The sequence below is a fragment of the Phocoena sinus genome, chromosome 15, assembly GCF_008692025.1.
Source record: "Phocoena sinus isolate mPhoSin1 chromosome 15, mPhoSin1.pri, whole genome shotgun sequence".
Classification (NCBI taxonomy): domain Eukaryota; kingdom Metazoa; phylum Chordata; class Mammalia; order Artiodactyla; family Phocoenidae; genus Phocoena; species Phocoena sinus.
This window is the reverse complement of record NC_045777.1, coordinates 29092445-29109826: the sequence shown is the minus strand read 5'-3', so window position 1 is coordinate 29109826 and position 17382 is coordinate 29092445. Positions and strand designations below refer to the sequence as shown.

The 17382-nt window shown below is 47.7% G+C and overlaps 1 protein-coding gene across 1 annotated transcript in view; it reads right to left on the bottom strand.

Moving 5' to 3' along the window:
- TGM6 (transglutaminase 6) overlaps nucleotides 1-15731 on the bottom strand; it is a 38636-nt gene extending 22905 nt beyond the window's left edge. The window contains 8 exon segments of the mRNA XM_032606081.1: nucleotides 6568-6808; nucleotides 6887-6990; nucleotides 10565-10703; nucleotides 11227-11404; nucleotides 12879-13010; nucleotides 14513-14587; nucleotides 14589-14633; nucleotides 15423-15731. Of these exon segments, the coding sequence (XP_032461972.1) occupies nucleotides 6568-6808; nucleotides 6887-6990; nucleotides 10565-10703; nucleotides 11227-11404; nucleotides 12879-13010; nucleotides 14513-14587; nucleotides 14589-14633; nucleotides 15423-15731 (1223 nt within the window).
- Nucleotides 15732-17382: the final 1651 nt, after the last annotated feature.

The following is a 17382-nucleotide window of genomic DNA, read 5'->3' as shown; positions in this document are numbered from 1 at the left end:
TTCTAATTCTTCCTGAGGCAGTTTTGGTAATTCTTAGAGGAATTTGTCCATTTTATCTAAAGTTATCTAATATGTTGGTAAATAGTTGTTCATTCTGTCTCCTAATGAACTGTTTTATTCACAACTCTTCTGACACAAAATGTGTGGGAGTTTTCCACACCAACCAACTCTCCAACTCTCTGGTCACCACCTGGCTGTCCTGCATTTGAATTCAACCCAGACTCTAACTACCTGGAGTTAGTGTCAGATTCCACAGATTTAAAGGCTCAGTCCAAGACTGCCTGCAATTTAGACACCAGTCACAAGTATTGGGTGCCCAAGTTACCTACACTTCTGTTTGACTTGGTTACAAATTGGGGGTTACCATGACTGTGACGGCCCCAGGTTCAGTAATTTGCTAGAGCAGTTCACAGAACAGAAGAACAGTTTAGTTACTATTACCAATTTATATTAAAGGATATAACTTAGGAATAGGCAAATAGAAGAGATAAACAGAAGAAACATAGGGCAAGGTAGAAGGAGGGGGGAGGTAGCATGGAGCTTCCATGTCCTTTTTGGGAGGATAACCCTCTTAGTTCCTGGATGTGTTCACCAACCTGGTAGCTCTCTGCACCCTGTGTTTAGGGGGTTTTATGACAGTTTAATTATATAGGCATGATTGATTAAATTATTGGCCATTGGCATTTAACTCAATCTCCTGCCCCTTTCCCATCCCCAGAGGTTCAAGTGAAGTGTAAAGTTCTAATCTTCTAAGCATGGTTTTGGCCTTTTTGCAACCAGCCCCATCCTGAGCTACCTGGGGGCCCCCAGCCACCTGTCATCTCATTTCCATACAAAAGACACTCTTATCACTCCAGAGATTTCAAGGGTTTTTAGGAGCCATGTCCAGGAACTGGGGACAAAGACCAATTAGTTATTTTTTTTACCACACCCTTTATAATTTTTTTGTAAGTTTGGTAGTGATGTCCTCTCTGACCTTAGTAATATGAGTCTTCTCTCTGTCTAGCTAAAGATTTGTCAGTTTTGTTGATCTTTAAAAAATCAACTTTTGGTTTTATTGATTTTCTTCATTGTTTTTTATTTATTTCTCTTCTAATCTTTCTTATTTCCTCTTTCTGCTTTCTTTGGGTTTTATTTGCTCTACTTTTTCTAGTTTCTTAAGGTGGAAGGTTAGGTTATTTACTTGAGATCGCTCTTCTTTAATACAGGTATTTACAGCTATAAAGTTCCCTCTAGGTACTGCTTTATCTCACCTCATAAATTTTGGCATGTTGTGTTTTCATTTACTTTCATCTCAAAATATTTTCTAATTTCACTTGTGATTTCTTCTTTGACCCACTGATTATTTAGGTGTATGTATTGCTTCATTTCCACATATTTGTGCATTCCCCAAATTCCTTTATGATTTTGATTTCTAATCTTATTCCATTGTGATCAGAGAATATACTTTGTATGATTTCAATCCTTTAAAACTTCTAAGGTTTGTTTTATGGATGAGCATATGGTCAATTCTAGATTATGTTCTATTTGGACTTGCCAGGAATGTGTATTCTGCTGCTACTGGGTGGGCCTTCTATAGATATCTGTTAGTGATCACCTGATTTTAATGACAAATGTTCACTTCCTCCCAATCTGTTCCTAAAATCCTTCTCTGCTTTATTTTCCCCCAGAATACTTATCACCATCTGAGATACTATTTATTTTACTTTTTCTTAACTTCTAACTGCCCCACTAGAATGTTAGCCCCTTTAAGGCAAGGGTCATGCATGTTTTGTTCTCTGGGTACCTGGCACACAGCAGATGTTCAATAAATATATATCAATACAGAGAAATGTGAAAATGTGCCTCATGTATCTCATAACATAAGCCAGTCTTACAATCAATAAAGCAAGGCCTTCCGACATATGGATCAAAGTCCTTAGGCATTCAAAGCCCATTATGTGCTATCAGCCTGCATTCATTCATTCATAAAAATCCATATTGAGCATCACTATGTGGTAGATGCTGAAACAGGAGCTGGAGATACAGCAGAAGACAAAATAGTCAGGTTTCCAGCCATACCAGAGCTCACAGTCTAGTTGGTGGGGAAAGAATAAAGATTCAAACAAATATCAGATTGTGATATGTACTTAGAAGGAAGCCAGTAGGGTCCTGAGACCCCTGGTCAGGCAGACTTGGGGTGAAGTCAGCAGGACCTTCCCAGGCAGAGAAAGCATCCTGTGCAAAGTCCTTTAGGTATAAAGGAGTCTCCAATGACCCTTTCACACTTGCTCTTGCCTGAACAAGCTGTGCCTTCCCCCATGCTGTTCCCTTGGCCATTTTGTACTTTGGCAGGCGGACAGCAACACGCTCTGCTGGGACTGTCTGCTTTCCTGTTCATCTTGTCCACTCTCCTACCTGACACTTGGGGGACCCACTAAATGCAAGAAGGAAGGGCACAGCAGAAAAGTGTAGAAAGAGACAGACAGCAGAGTAACAGAGAGGGAGAGAGAGGGTGGAAGGGGAGTTCCCTGGGGTCTGGTCACTGGGTCTCTGTGGATCAGCCTCTGAGCTCCAGCCCCACAGCCACTGGATGTGCTGGCTGGCCAGGCCCTGATCAACAGGTGCATGGTCTTCCCCGCTCACAGGCTGTAGTGGGCAGAATAGTGCCCACTATTGGTATGTCCAAGTCCTAACCCCTGGTACCTGTGAATATAACCTTATTTGGAAATAGGGCCTTTGCAGATTAATTAAGTATCCTGGGATAGGATCACCCTGGATTTACGGTGGGACCTAAAGTCTATGATTGATGTCATTGTAAGAGAAAGGAAATGGAGATTTGAGACACATAGGAGGAAAGAAGGCCATGTGGAGGCAGAAATTGGAGTGATGCAGCCAGAAGCCAAAGAATGCAGGGACCATCATCAGCTGGAAGAATCAAGGAAAGATTCTCCCCTAGAGCCTTTGGAGGGAGTGTGGCCCTGCTAAACCTTGATTTTGAACTTCTGGCCTCTAGAACTATGAGAGAATAACTTTCTGATGGTTTAAGCTGCTACATTTGTGGTAATTTGTTATGGAAGCCCTAAGAAACTAACAGGCAGGGCCAGAGGCAGATGGTTGAACTGCCAACCTGGCTCCCCTGCAAACCCCTGGCACCAGCCTCTGACTAAGATCTTGCCTCTGTGTTTAGTGCCTCTGCCTGAAGGTTAGCGGGGGAAGCTGCCTTCCTCCACTCTACTCTGAAGCCTGTTGCAGAAAGCCCACCTGAATCTGAGGACGGTCAGTGCGTTTTTTGTACACAGTTTCCTTTGCTTGGAAGGCTGGTTCCTCTTTGCTCAGCATCCAGGCTGACTCAGTGGTAGGGGCAAAGCGCATTGTCCCCAAGGACTCTGAATCTACTCTATCATGTATCCTCCTTCAGTGGATGGAGCAAGCAGACAGGCCATGGCATTTCATCCACAGAATGGGATGCCCATGGCTTGGATGAACAGCACTGCTTACAGTGAATCTGGAATCAAGATGCATAGGGTCCTCTCCTGGAATGCCTTCCCAACCCTTCATCTCCTGGCTAAATCTACTCCCTTCAGGATCCCTTCCCATGGATGTTCTTCTTGCCCTCTCCTCCCTGGCTGGTTAGCAACCTGTCCTCTGGGCTTCCTCAGCCTTCTGGCCTCCCCAACACAGTACAGCTGATCACCCTGTGCCATCCTGATGCTGTCCGCTCACCAGATGGTGAATCCTCTGGGCACTTCTCTTTCTCCCCTGCCTCTAAATCATGCCTGACACTTAGGGATGCTTTATTTCTTGAGCACATAAAAGAACCTGGCGTGGTACATGGCACATTGTGGGCACTCATGGAAGAGAGGAGCAGTCTAGCAGAGTGGAGAGGCAGAGGCTCTGAGATTACACAGAGGCTCTGGTTAGCATTCCAGCTCTTCTAGGTTTTGGAAACTTGGGGAAGTTACTTAACCTTCCTATGCTTCAACTTGCTTATGTAAGACAGGGTTTTTATGAATATTAAATGAAATAATGTGCAGACATTGCTTATCACCATGCTTAACAATATTTAGATGCTATTATTATTATTAACCTAGATGTAAAATCACTTGCCCCACAGTGGGCAATCAACAGTAGATAATATTATAATTAGATAGCGCAGCCAAGCGTAAAGGAATAGCATGGGCTCCGGAGCCAGACTCGCTACTCACTGGCTGTGTCCCTTCACTGAGTCTACTTCCCTCTGTGCACCTCTGCTTTTTCCTCTAACAAATAAATGTTATACCAGCATCTACCTTACAAGCTTGTGGGAACTGCTTTGTAAGCTTTTGTTAAATAATAGAATTAAATAACATGTGAACATGGCCAGCCCACAGTGGGACTCAGCAGTGGTGACTACTGTTATTGGCATCTTGTAACAGGATGTTGATTTCTCATGTGGCCATGGCTAAAGCTTAGGATAAGAGACCCCAAACACCCCGTATTCTAAGTTTTAGAAACTCCCAGCAGATGGGACCAGGCATCAACCTGAAAGACTTATGAGAGAAGTAGTAGTTTGGAAGAGACCTTACCACCTACCATCCCTCACTGCCCACCCTGAGACAGTGAAGAAGAGAAGGTCATCAACATCAAGGGCCATGTTCCTAGAGAAGGAACTGGGGGAGTGTGTGTGTGTGTGTGTGTGTGTGTGTGTGTGTGTGTGTTGTGGGGTGTTTAAAAGAATCAATGTTAAAGTTTAGGGGTGCCTGCAGGAAGGAGCTGGCCGGTAAAGACTGGCAGAGTGCCTACAGGAAGGGGAAGCTGGCATTTCATCCTTGTGGGAGGTCTGCTTATTGAGCCATGTGTTCCCTGAGCACAGAGGACAGAACTGAAGGGAGATGGCAGGTGGGTAACAGCCCATCAAGAACTCTCCCCACCAGCTTTGGAGGTGGTCACAGCATCTAGATGAGTGTGGGGGCCACAGCCTTGCAAACCCCTCCAGAATCTGGGGACAAAAACTTCCATGCATGAGAGGGAAAGTGTGTGACTGCCAGTGGGGTGGGGGGGGGGCTCCACTGCAAGAGAGGGCAATGTCTCAAGAAATCAGCAGTGCCTGGGGACAGCACAGGAGTGAGTCCCAAGGCAGCAGGCTGTAACGGAGCCACCACCTGTCCTCCCTGAGCTACGGAGTAACTAGGGCAGCAGCACTTGCCTGCCTTAGGGCACTGAATCCTCGCTCCCTGAAGTCAAAGGCATTTCCACTCTTCTGTCCTCCTCCTTCTTGGCCTAACACACCAGAAGACTTAGACCGGTGTTCTCAACATTGGCTGCACGTTGGAATTGCCTGGGGAGCTTTTATAAGTCCTGATGGCTGGGCCACACCCTCTAGAGACTGCAATTCACTTAGGGTGCAGTCAGGGCTGCTGTGGTAGATTAAAATGGCCATAATACTTTCTTTGCAACTCTTCCTATTAAGATGTAGAGTGTACTTCCTGCCCCTTCAATCTGGGGTGGTGTTTGTTGCTTGACCAACAGAATGTGGCAAAGATGACATAGTAAGTTCTGAGTGAAGCCTTGAGAGACCTTGCAGCTTTCATTCTGACCTGCTGAGCACATTGCTGCCATGTGGACAAGCCGGGGCTAGCTACTGGAGCATGAGAGGCTCCAGTAGCCAGCCCAGCAGTCCCATCTGAGGCCCCAGATAAATTTGAGATCCCAGCAGACACCACGTGCGAACCATTGCAGCTGAGCACAGCCCACGTGGCTGACCCACAGAATCCTGAGCAAGAAGTAATTGTTGTTCAATCTGTGCCCCAGGTGACGCCAGTGCATTGCAAACCACCACCCTAGAGGGTAAACTGCAGGGGCTGGAGGAAGCCAGAGCTGGTGCCCCTCGATTACAGCAAACTTCTGGGGTCACCGCTCCAGTTCGTGCTCAGAGGAGGGGAGGAGACTAGCTCTGATTCAAGTTTGAACTTGAAGTCTTGATTACCCAAATAACATTCCTTTAACAAGCAGGAGCAGCTGAAAGTGTGTGATCAGATCACAGCACTGCTAAGGGACCTGTTATTTAGGGGGAGGGGAAAAGGGTGACTTTTTATAGCTAGAGGCAGTGACCAGAAAAAATACGTTTTGTTTTTGTACCCCCAACAAGTACAGGCTCTTCAGTAAACCGGTGACCATTAATTAGTGATCATGGCTTAGGCCTTGGCAGATGATAAGCAGGAGCTGCTATATTATTATTATTTTGCATGGGGCCTATTGCTGTGTATCCTAGGTGTTCAATAAATAATACCTGCTACTAACATCACTATTATTAGTAATTATTGTTATCACATGTGAGCATACCTGATACAGTACCTGGAACATATATGTTAAAGGAAATGTAGCTATTGATATTGTTAGATGTGGGAAATATACTTGCAAACAGAGGAAGCTGTTAATATAAGCTAAAAGCACTTGGCTCAATCTCAGAGACAGTACTGAAGGAGGCTATCACCACCATATCACATGGGAAACGGCCTGGCCCCGGGGCGGCCCGCGTTGTCCCTATGCAGCAGCCGGGTCACTGGGGAGGCTGATGGAGGCCGCTAGACGCCCTTAACTTCCAGATACTTGTAGAGGCTGGTGATGTCCACGCAGGAGTCGCTGCCCACTGCCTTGGTCCTGAGGCACCTCCCGATCTTCTCAGTACTTAGTGTCTGAGGACACACGCTCCTGGCTTCATCCTCATTCCAGAGCCAGGTGATGTAGTCCACGTTGACCTCCACAAACACAGAAGGACTGTCGTGGGCCAAGTGCGCATCGCCCTCGCGGATGGCGGTGACCGAGGCCGGGCCGCACCGGAACACACCTGTGCAGGAGGGGTGGGAGTGAGCAGCTCCAGGGGAGCAAAAGTGGGGGTCTAGGACCTGCCCCCCTAAGCCTGTACTTTCACTCTCCTCCCTGGGGGTGGCATCCAGAACCTGCCAACCATTGTAAGCGGGGCCCAGGTCCTGCCGGACAAACCAGCTCTCATTCCAGACATGGAAATTCCTGCCACAGAGAGAGGATGGGGCAGGGTGGCCTCCGGTGAGCAGAGAGGAGCCCTCAGAGAGGGAAAGTTCCTGTTGCCAGCTAGGCCCTGGGCCCTGCTCTGTGGCTGAATTTTTTGAACCGTTCATGAACTGTAATGATAGAGCACCTAGCATTCATATACGTACAGGCAGACCTTTTTAAATTGCACTTCACTTATTGCACTTTATAGATATTGCGTTTTTTACAAATTGAGAGTTTATGGCAACCCTTCCTTAAGTAAGTCTATCTGCCCTGTTTTCCCAATAGCACTTGCTCACTTTATGTCTCTCTGTGTCACATTTTGGTAACTCTTGCAATATTTCAAACGTTTTCATTATTATTGTATTTGTTATAGTGATCTGTGATGAGTGATCTTTGATGTTACTAATACAACATGCTGAAGGCTCAAACGATAGTTAGCATTTAGCAATGAAGTTTTTAAAAATTAAGGTATGTAGATTGTTTTTTAGACATAATGCTATAGCACGCTTAATAGACTATAGTATAATGTAAACATAACTTTTATATGCTCTTTTGGATTAAAAAATTCATGTGACTCCTTTACTGTGAAAATTGCTTTATTGAAGTGGTCTGGAACTGAACTGGCACTATCTCCAAGGCCTGCCTGTATGTATAAATATACGTATGTATATCTATATCTATATATCTATATCTATATATCTAGAACCTGTTGTTCAAGGTCCAGAAATACAACAGCAAATAAGACGGAAGATCCTTGTTCTTGTGCAGCTTACATTCTAACAAAGGAGACAGATAGGGAGACAGGCAAAAGTAAGTAAGCAGATAAATAAAACAATAAAGTAACAATAAATAAACAAATAAATAAAACAATAAAGTAATAATAAATGCTGTGAAGAAAGAGAGGAGCTTGAGTTAGGGAATAACTGCTGGAGACCTACTCTAGGTAAATGACATCTAAGATGAGACTTAAAGTGGAAAGAATTAGCCATAGGAAGAGTGAAGGGAACAGTGTTTCAGACAGAAGGAACAGCATGTGCAAAGGCTCTTGAGACAAGAAAAAAGTGTGTTCAAGGAACAGAAAGTATATCTCTGGGCTACGGCAAGCACGGGGGTAGGTAGGTTTCATATTATGCAGAGTTCTGTAGGCCTTCATTTAGGCTTTAAGTCTCTTATGTTAAAGATGAGAATATGAGATTAGGAAAAGTGACATCATTTGCACAAGGTCACACAGTAAGGAAGCAGCAGAGAGAAATGCTTCTTGGGCTGGGTTGGTGTCTTTACTCTGACCTCCAAACTCTTCTTTGGGAAAATATTGTGAAAAGCATTTGGGGGTGAAAGGGAGAACATGGATAACCTGTATGACGACAGAGATCCCCAAAACAAAAAGAAGGGTCTGTCTGTTCTGCATAAAGAAAGAATGCAATTTTTTTTGGAGCTCCTGTATCCACAAGGCTTCCATGAATAACCTTATCCGAATGTCTGCTTATACATGTGTAAGTTGCCAAGAAAAGTCGACTTTCTAAAGAGCAGGGGAATAGTGAAGAGCACATAGTACAGAAGGAAACACAGCCAGCCTCAGCAGCCCTCTTCTTAAAAATGTCCTTCAGCCACGCCCAGGGGAATGTGCCCAGGACTCCTTCCTCCCAAGCTGGTGTCCAGCCTCAGACCATCTCTCTGCCTCTCTTCTCCCCTTTCCTTCTCCTCTTTTTGGTTTTCCAAAAGCCTTGTTTGTAAAGGCAAATATTTGGTCCAGCCATGTGAGGTGGTTAGATAAACAATGGTTTTGCTGTACAATTGAAAGGCAGGACAGGTTTGTAACTTCTCGTCCACTCACTAGCTGTGGAGCCTTAGACAAGTTACTTAACCTCCCTGTGCCTTGGTTTCCTCATCTGCAAAATAGAGATAACAATACTAGCTTGCTTACAAGGTTGTTTGGAGGAATGAATTAGTACACAGGTACACCTTGGAGATATTGTGGATTAGGTTCCAGACCACTACATGTGGATAAAATGTGGATACAGCAATAAAGCAAGTCACACAAACTTTTTTGGTTTCCCAGTGCATATAAAAGTTATGCTTACAGTATACTGTAATCTATTAAGTGTGCAATAGCATTACGTCTAATAAAACAATGTACATACTTTAATGAAGCTGTTGGAAAAATGATGCCAATAGACCACAAACCTTCAATTTGTAAAAAAATGCAATGTCTGGGGCTTCCCTGGTGGCACAGTGGTTGAGAGTCTGCCTGCCGATGCAGGGGACGCGGGTTTGTGCCCCAGTCTGGGAGGATCTCACATGCCGTGGAGCGGCTGGGCCCGTGAGCCATGGCCGCTGAGCCTGCGCGCCTGGAGCCTGTGCTCCGCAACGGGAGAGGCCACAGCAGTGAGAGGCCCGTGTACCGCAAAAAAAAAAAAGAAAGAAAAAAATGCAATGTCTGTGAAGCACAATAAAAAGAAGAGTAATAAAATGAGGTCAGCCTGCATGTGCAGCACAACTGGGTCTGGCGTAGACGAGGTGCTCACTGGGCACGGTGTTGCTACTTTTTAAACACTATAAAAAATAAGGGGACTTCCCTGGTGATGCATTGATTAAGAATCCACCTGCCACTGCAGGGGACACAGGTTCGAGCCCTGGTGGAGGAAGATCCCATACGCCGCGGAGCAGCTAAGCCCGCGAGCCACAACTACTGAAGCCCGCGCGTCTACAGCCCGTGCTCTGCAAAAAGAGAAGCCACCTCAATGAGAAGCCCGCGCACCGCAACGGAGTAGCCCCTGCTTGCCGCAACTAGAGAAAGCCCGCGTGCAGCAACGAAGACCCAATGCAGCCAAAAATAAAATATTAATTAATTAATTAATTAAGAATAAAAAGAGAGGAAACTTTGTATGTACCAATATGGAACTGTTTCATGTAGAGCAAAATGAACAGTTTACATTATGCTGCTGATATTAAGTGAGGGGAAGTGGGGGTGTGTGGGGATTGTGCATATGTGTGCCCCTGTAGCTGCAGGGCTTCTCTCTGGTGTTGTGTCCAGAAGGAGGAGGGGGAGGCTGGCAATGGAGAGAGGGAGACTTACACTGTAGCCCATTCTGTACCTTTTGAATGTTAAAGCACATGAATGTATCTCCTACTTTAAAAAATCAAATCAAAATGAACTTTGTAAAGCTTTGTGCAAAGAGTTTTGCTTGAGCTGAGAAAGGAGCTTGTTTCCCGCCTGAGACACAGCTCAGTGCACAGGCAGCTGACAGACAGCAGGAGTGGGATACAGAGGTGACTCTGCAGGGGCGGGACTTGGCCCCACCTGCAAGTCACAGGTGTCTAGGGGAGGGCTCATAGCCCTGCAGAGCGGAGAGCCAGGGGTACAAGGCTGTCAAATCCTGACCCCACCTCTTGGCTTCTGAGTCATGTGTCCAAAGACCCCTGTATCTCAGAAGAGGAGTCACCCTGCCAGGGACCACCCCCTCTGCTGGGCACCTGTCACCACTTCCAGAACTGGCTCAGACTCAGTGGAGCTGAGCTCCATCTGGGAGGGCCTCAGGGCGCCCCTGGGAGCCAGCGGCTGAGGAGCCACCACATGCTGTCCTCCATCAAGTCCTCCAGTGTCCACCCGAAGGAGTCCATGTACTTGTCCACACTCAGGTTCCTGCCTGACACAACCCATGTCAAAATCCCCAAGCACCCAAGGAGTGAAGAGCAGGATGCTTGCAAGACTTCAGGACAGGGCGGGACCCCAGACTCAGGGAGGAGTGGTGTGGCCTCCCCTAGCAGACCGCCTGCCTCAGGTCTGGCCACAGCCCCCTCCCTATCTTTGCCAGGGCTGACTCTCGTCTCCACTCTGAGAAACACCTCCATCTCCTGTACATTCTCTCAGGGGACTTCTAGAGTCACCACCACCACCCCCATTTGAATAGATGGGCTCTGAGGCTGGCAGGACCTTGGAAGCCATATAATAACCCTATAATAGCCATAATAGCCTGTAGGGACTGAGGACCCAGGACCACAAGACTCACTCAAGGGCACTCAGTGGGCTTGAGAGGTGGGACTCCTGTAAAATAAAAGATCAAAAGTCACATAAATGAGGGATCTGGTTTCTCTCTTCATTACCCAGACTTCTATTTCCCCATCACTAATAAAGAAAGATTTTTTTTGTTGGGGAGGAATGCCTATGCAAATATATGGAAACAAATGCAAACTGAGCTGACTAGGGGTTGGGGAACTTCTTTCCCAGGGTACCTGTACACATGACTCCAGCAAAGACCCAGCACTGGCCGTATCTGACTGGCTTGAACCTGCCCTTGAACGACTTGTGCAGAATGGCCACGCTGCCACGCCAGTGCAGTGGGCTGGTGCCGCCACCATACTTGCCCTGCCGCTGGCCTTGTACCACGCCCTGGTCGTTGTTGCTGTTCACCTGGGCAGAGGAGGCCAAAAGTCCACCACCAGGCAGGGCTTCCCTCTTCAGGAACATTGCCATCGTAAAATCGTCTCCAACTTTGGGCCACCCATTTATTTGGGGCCACCCCTTGTTTTTAAATTGTCTGAAAATTGGGGCCATCTGCTGTTTTAAAATACCTACTTTTTGGTACCATTTATCATTTTCAGTTACTTTCCATTGGGATGCTCTATTGCTGAAAATTGTATTCAGTTTTAGAGCATTTCCTGTTTTAAGTAATCTGTTTTTTGGGACTGTTGGTGGTAATGTTAGTTATAGAGATGCTTAACATTCATTAAATGTTTACCGTGTGCCAGACACTATTCTAAGGGCTTAGCACACATTATATTAATCTATATTAGTCTATGATGTAGGTTCTATTATTTCCTTTTTTTTTCAGATGAGGAAACTGAGATTCATAGAGGTTAGGGCACTTGCTCAAATCGCACAGCAAGTTAGCAAAAGGGGTTCAGGAGTTCAGGACTTTGACTTGGGAGCCTGTACCGCTATCCTACAGGGTTGTACCACTCTACTGTTCGGGACTGGTCACTGCTTTTGATTCTCTGTGCTCCAACATGTCTCTGAAGTCTTGAGGATTTGAGAGTATCAAATATGAGGAAAAACAGCTTTGCCCATTTTTGGAATCACAGTTACCCACCCACTGATCTTAACACCTACTTGCTATAGAGAGAGCTAGTAGGCCCTCTGGCTACCTTCCGAGGAGGAAGCACTGGCATGTAATAGATTAAAGATGGCAATCCTCTCACAGCGAGGAGGTTCTGTGTACCCTCTCCCTGAATCTGGGTTGGCTTGTGACTGCTTTGATTAATGACCATGGTGGAAGTGATGTTGTGCCTGTTTCCAGGCCCAGGCTTTATGAGACTGGCAGCTTCCACTTAATTTTAGAATAATCGCTTGGGGAGAAGCCAGCTGCCTTATCTGATTACCCTGAGACTGCCATGCTTTGAGGAAGCCCAACCTAGCCATGTGGAAAGGCTGCATGGAGACACAGAGCGATGACTGGCCAGACCCAGCTCTTCCAACCATCCCAGCCCAGGGGCCAGACATGAGAGTGAGCAAGCCACCTGGGCACTCCAGTTCCAGCAGACACAGCATGGAAGAGAACCAAGGAAACATTGACTGTTGGAGCAAATGCCCTAGATATATGGTCCCATCAAACCATTCCAGACATCTGCAGCCATTCAGACACACCCAGCTGAAGCAGCTTGGAACAGAGGTGTTCTGTCCTCACGTTGCCCTGACCAAGTCCCTGATTTGCAAAGTTGTCAACATAGTAAATGGCTGTTTTATACCATTGAGTTTTGGGGTGATTTGTTATGCAGCAATAGAGAATTAAAACAAGAGGTGATGGGGAAAATCTTAGGGTGTGACCCTGGAGTTGGCCTGGGGACCCACGAGGGAGTGTGCGTGCAGGGATAGCTGGGCTCCTTACCATGGCGCTGATGGCTCCAGTGACGTAGATGGGGTCGTAGCGGTGGGACGCTTTGGTGGTGGCTGGGTCATCTTGGTGACTAGGGTTTCGGTCCAGGATGCAGAAGCAGATGTTCAGGATGTCCTCCTCAAACTGCCCCCAGAGAGGCTGTTCTTAGAGGCCAGAGCCACACCTACACTTCAGACCCTCTCACAACCCTTCCCTAGTCAGTCACTGTTTTGTGCAGGGAGTTTGCCTACCCCACTGCCCACCCGTCCACCCCCTCCAGGGACACAACACAGCACACCCAAGTCTCAAAAACCCTCTTTCAAAGAGTCACTGGGAACCAGAAGCTCAGCCTTAATCACCTCCCTCCCCTGTTCAGTAGGCCCATGGCTCCCCACGAACCACAGTAAAGTTCATGATAAACTGGGACTCTGGAGCCACATTGATCCCACTGGTTTACATAATGTTTCCAAATGACTTAGTTGACAACATTTAAAAACTGGGGGATTTTCACATACAAATTAAGATTTCTGGTCTTTGAAAATTGGGAAGGTCCGGGAACCCTGGGCTCACCTTCCTCTGTGGCAATAAGAAGTGGATGCTGGGCTTCCCTGGTGGTGCAGTGATTGACAGTCCGCCTGCCGATGCAGGGGACACGGGTTCGTGCCCTGGTCCGGGAAGATCCCACATGCCGCGGAGTGGCTGGGCCTGTGAGCCATGGCCACTGAGCCTGCTCATCCGGAGCCTGTGCTCCGCAGCGGGAGAGGCCACAGAAGTGAGAGGTCCGCATACAACACACACACACACACAAAACAAACAAAAAAAACGAAGTGGATGCTGAGATGGGGTTACCCTTAGATGGACCTTGAACTCTCTGGTATATCATCCCTGCCCAGCCCCTGAGCCCCAGATGCTTTCAACCCCCAGCTCCTCAGTCTGACAGTCAAGGCTCTCGACTTGCCTGGAGCCCGGGCAGACAGAGCTCCTCTACAGAACCTCCACTACTCTCTGGCTCCCCTCCTCCACTGCTCTGTCTGCTCTTCCCTCTGCCTGTCCAGATCCTGCCCGACTTTGGGGGCTCCACCCCAATATCATGAAGCCTTCTGCAATCCTGAAGTGGAGTTTCCCTTCATGACCTTCTGAACTCCCTCTGCTCCCATCTCTACCTTTCCAACTGCCTCCACCCCCTCCCACAACATCTCACCTTGTATTGTAGCTACTTATCTAAGTCAGGGGCTCTCAAAATGTGGTTCCAGGCCAGCGACGGCAGCAGCACCTGGTAACTTGCTAGAAATACAGACTCTCAGGCCCCACCTCAGACCTAGTGAATCAGCAACTTGGGGAGTTGGGGCCCAGCCACCTGTGTGTTTTAACGAGCCCTCGGTGGCCTTCTGGTGCACACTCAAGATTGAGAGCCCCTGATCTAAGCTATTTATTTGTACCCAATGTAGCACCCCTTCCCAAGGACCCAGCACAACTAGTAGTAGAGACTGGAGAAGTGGACTTGGTCTAAGAGTCAGCCCAGCTTGTCCCTCCTGGGAAGAAGAGGGCAGACAGAATGGCTCCTGCACTGACTTTTCTCATCTCCCCAGCCCCGCTTCTGTCTCTTATGACTCTCAGTCCCCCTTCTGGCCTGGGTCCCTGGAGACCTTCCTGAAGTTCCAGCCTTGGGCTCGGATGTGCTTCTCCACTCCTCGGAAGATGATCCCGCTGTCATTGAGCATGTATGTACTCCTGTCTCTCTTCCTCTGTGGCCAGAAACACATCATCCTCTGAAAGACAGTGGTCGGGTCTGGCGTGGGCACGGAGTCTGGCCTCACTGGCCTGGGGAAAGGGCTACACCAGGGCTCAGCTGCAGGATGGCGCCTAGAGGCTGCTGGGGCAGGAGAGGTCAAGAGGGGCTTGCTGGCTCCCAGGCTGCCTCCCGGCCAAGCACTACTCCACCTGGCCGGTCTTTCCCCAGGCAGGGACCACCCCCAACCCAGCCCCAGATGGAGGGAATTTAGAAGTCCTGATGCTTTCGAGTGACCTGATTTAATGACAATGGAAGGTTCATATTTCTTAAACATTAATAAGAATACTGATCCAGGCTACTGCTTACTGACTTACCCCTTAATAAGAATACTGACCCCAGTACTCCTTAAGATGTGCCTTGCATATTACAAACATTAGTTCTATGGTTTCTCACCATAACACTAAGAGGTAGGCACTGTTATTCCCATATTACAGGTGAGGAAACTGAGACTCAGAGGGAAGCAACTTAGCAAAGCTGGGACTAAATCAAGGCTGTCTGGTAGCTGAAACCTGGCTCTTACCCAATCCTAGGCCTCTCCTTCCATTAGCCCCCTCCTTTCCCACTGGCCTCCATACACCAGAACCCACTAATACCTGCCCTTCTGTCACGGCAGGTTTGGAACATCTGCTACCAGCTTCCTCTGTCCCATGCCTGTCTCCTCCTGGGCCCACTCTTGCCAAGCTCTTGGCATTCATCTCCCTGTCCCTAATTTGCCTCCCAGGACTTCCTGAAGGACAGCTTCCAGGAAAACCTCAGCCTTGGACTCAGGAGCTCCTATCTGGGCACCATGGGTTGAAAAGCAGAACAAACTCGCCCAGCTTCCGGTTACTGTGTTTGCAGCGAGAGGAAACTTTGGTGCTCAGCTGGTAGCAGCCAATGACAGCATCTGGAGGGTTGGTGAGGCTGATGGCCATGGTGTTCTCCATATGAGCCTCCTTCACTGCCATCCAGGCATTGCTCTCCTCCAGCTCCGATGTCTAGAACACAGCTTTGGTGCAGAGGGCCTCAGAAGCCTGGGGTCCTGGCAGAGAGGAGAGGGAATCAGGAGACCCAGCCACCCACAGGAAGCTCATCTCTGGAGAAAGGGAAAAGCTACAGACCTGGAAGACCAACATTCAGGCCCTGAGCTGCTGGGACACTGCTGTGGGGAAGGGCCTGACCAAGATGCAAGAGGGCCAGCTGTAGAGAGGGGTCCACTTTAGCTGTCCTGACTTCCACCCACTTCCTGGATCAAGGAGGAAGTAAAAGCACTCTTTGAAACCAAAGTGTGCCTTCTGTCTGATCAGCAAAGGAAAGCATGGACTCCAAAAATGCCTGATGAACTTCTATACCCTTCCAGAGCTCTGGATTTCTTGGTGTGCCTAGGATTCCAGAGTTGTCATCTCATCTGTCCCACTGCCTGCTGGCAGCACCTTCCAACCATCCCCAGAAAGCTATCATCAAAAGCCTCCAGGAGCCTGAACAAAGATGGTGGAGTAGAAAGACGTGCTCTCACTCCCTCTAGCGAGAACACCAGAATCACAACTAGCGGCTGGACAATTATCGACAGGAAGACACTGGAAGTCACCAAAAAAGATACCCCACAACCAAAGACAAATGAGAAGCCATAATTTGACGGTAGGAGGGGCACAATCACAACAAAATCTAATCCCATAACTGCTGGGTGTGTGACTCACAGACTGGAGAACACTTATACCACAGAAGTCCACCCACTGGAGTGAAGGTTCTGAGCCTCACGTCAGGCTTCCCAACCTGGGGGTCCTGCAACAGGAGGAGGAATTCATAGAGAATCAGACTTTGAAGGGTAGCAGGATTCGACTGCAGGACTTTGACAGGACTGCGTGAAACAGAGACTCCACTCTTGGAGGGAACACACAAAATAGTGTGTGCATCAGGACCCAGGGGAAGGCCAGTGAACCCAGGGGAGACCGAACCAGACCTACTGGCTAGTGTTGGAGGGTCTCGTGCAGAGGCAGGAGGGTGGCTGTGGCTCATCGTGGGGACAAGGACACTGGCAGCAGAAATTCTGGGAAGTACTCCTTGGCATGAGCCCTCCCAGAGGCTGCCATTAGCCCCATCAAAGAGCCCAGGGAGGCTCCAGTGTTGGGTTGCCTCAGGCCAAACAACCAACAAGAGGGAACATCAGCAGTCAAGCGGATTAAAGTTTTACTGAGCTCTGCCCACCAGAGCAACAGTCAGCTCCACCCACCACCAGTCCCTCCCATCAGGAGACCTGCACAAGCCTCTTAGGTAGCCTCATCTACCAGACAACAGACAGCAGAAGCAAGAAGAACTACAATCCTGCAGCCTGTGGAACAAAAACCACATTCACAGAAAGATAGACAAGATGAAAAGGTAGAGGGCTATGTATCAGATAAAGGAACAAGATAAAACCCCAGAAAAACAACTCAATGAGGTAGAGATAGGCAAACTTCCAGAAAAAGAATTCAGAATAATGATAGTGAAGATGAAACAGGACCTTGGAAAAACAATGGAGGCACAGATGGAGAAGATGCAATAAATGTTTAGCAAAGACCTAGAAGAATTAAAGAACAAACAAACAGAGATGAACAATACAATAACTGAAATGAAAACTACACTAGAAGGAATCAATAGCAGACAAACTGAGGCAGAAGAACGGACAAGTGACCTGGAAGACAGAATGGAGGAATTCACTGCTGCAGAACAGAATAAAGAAAAAAGAATGAAAAGAAATGAAGACAG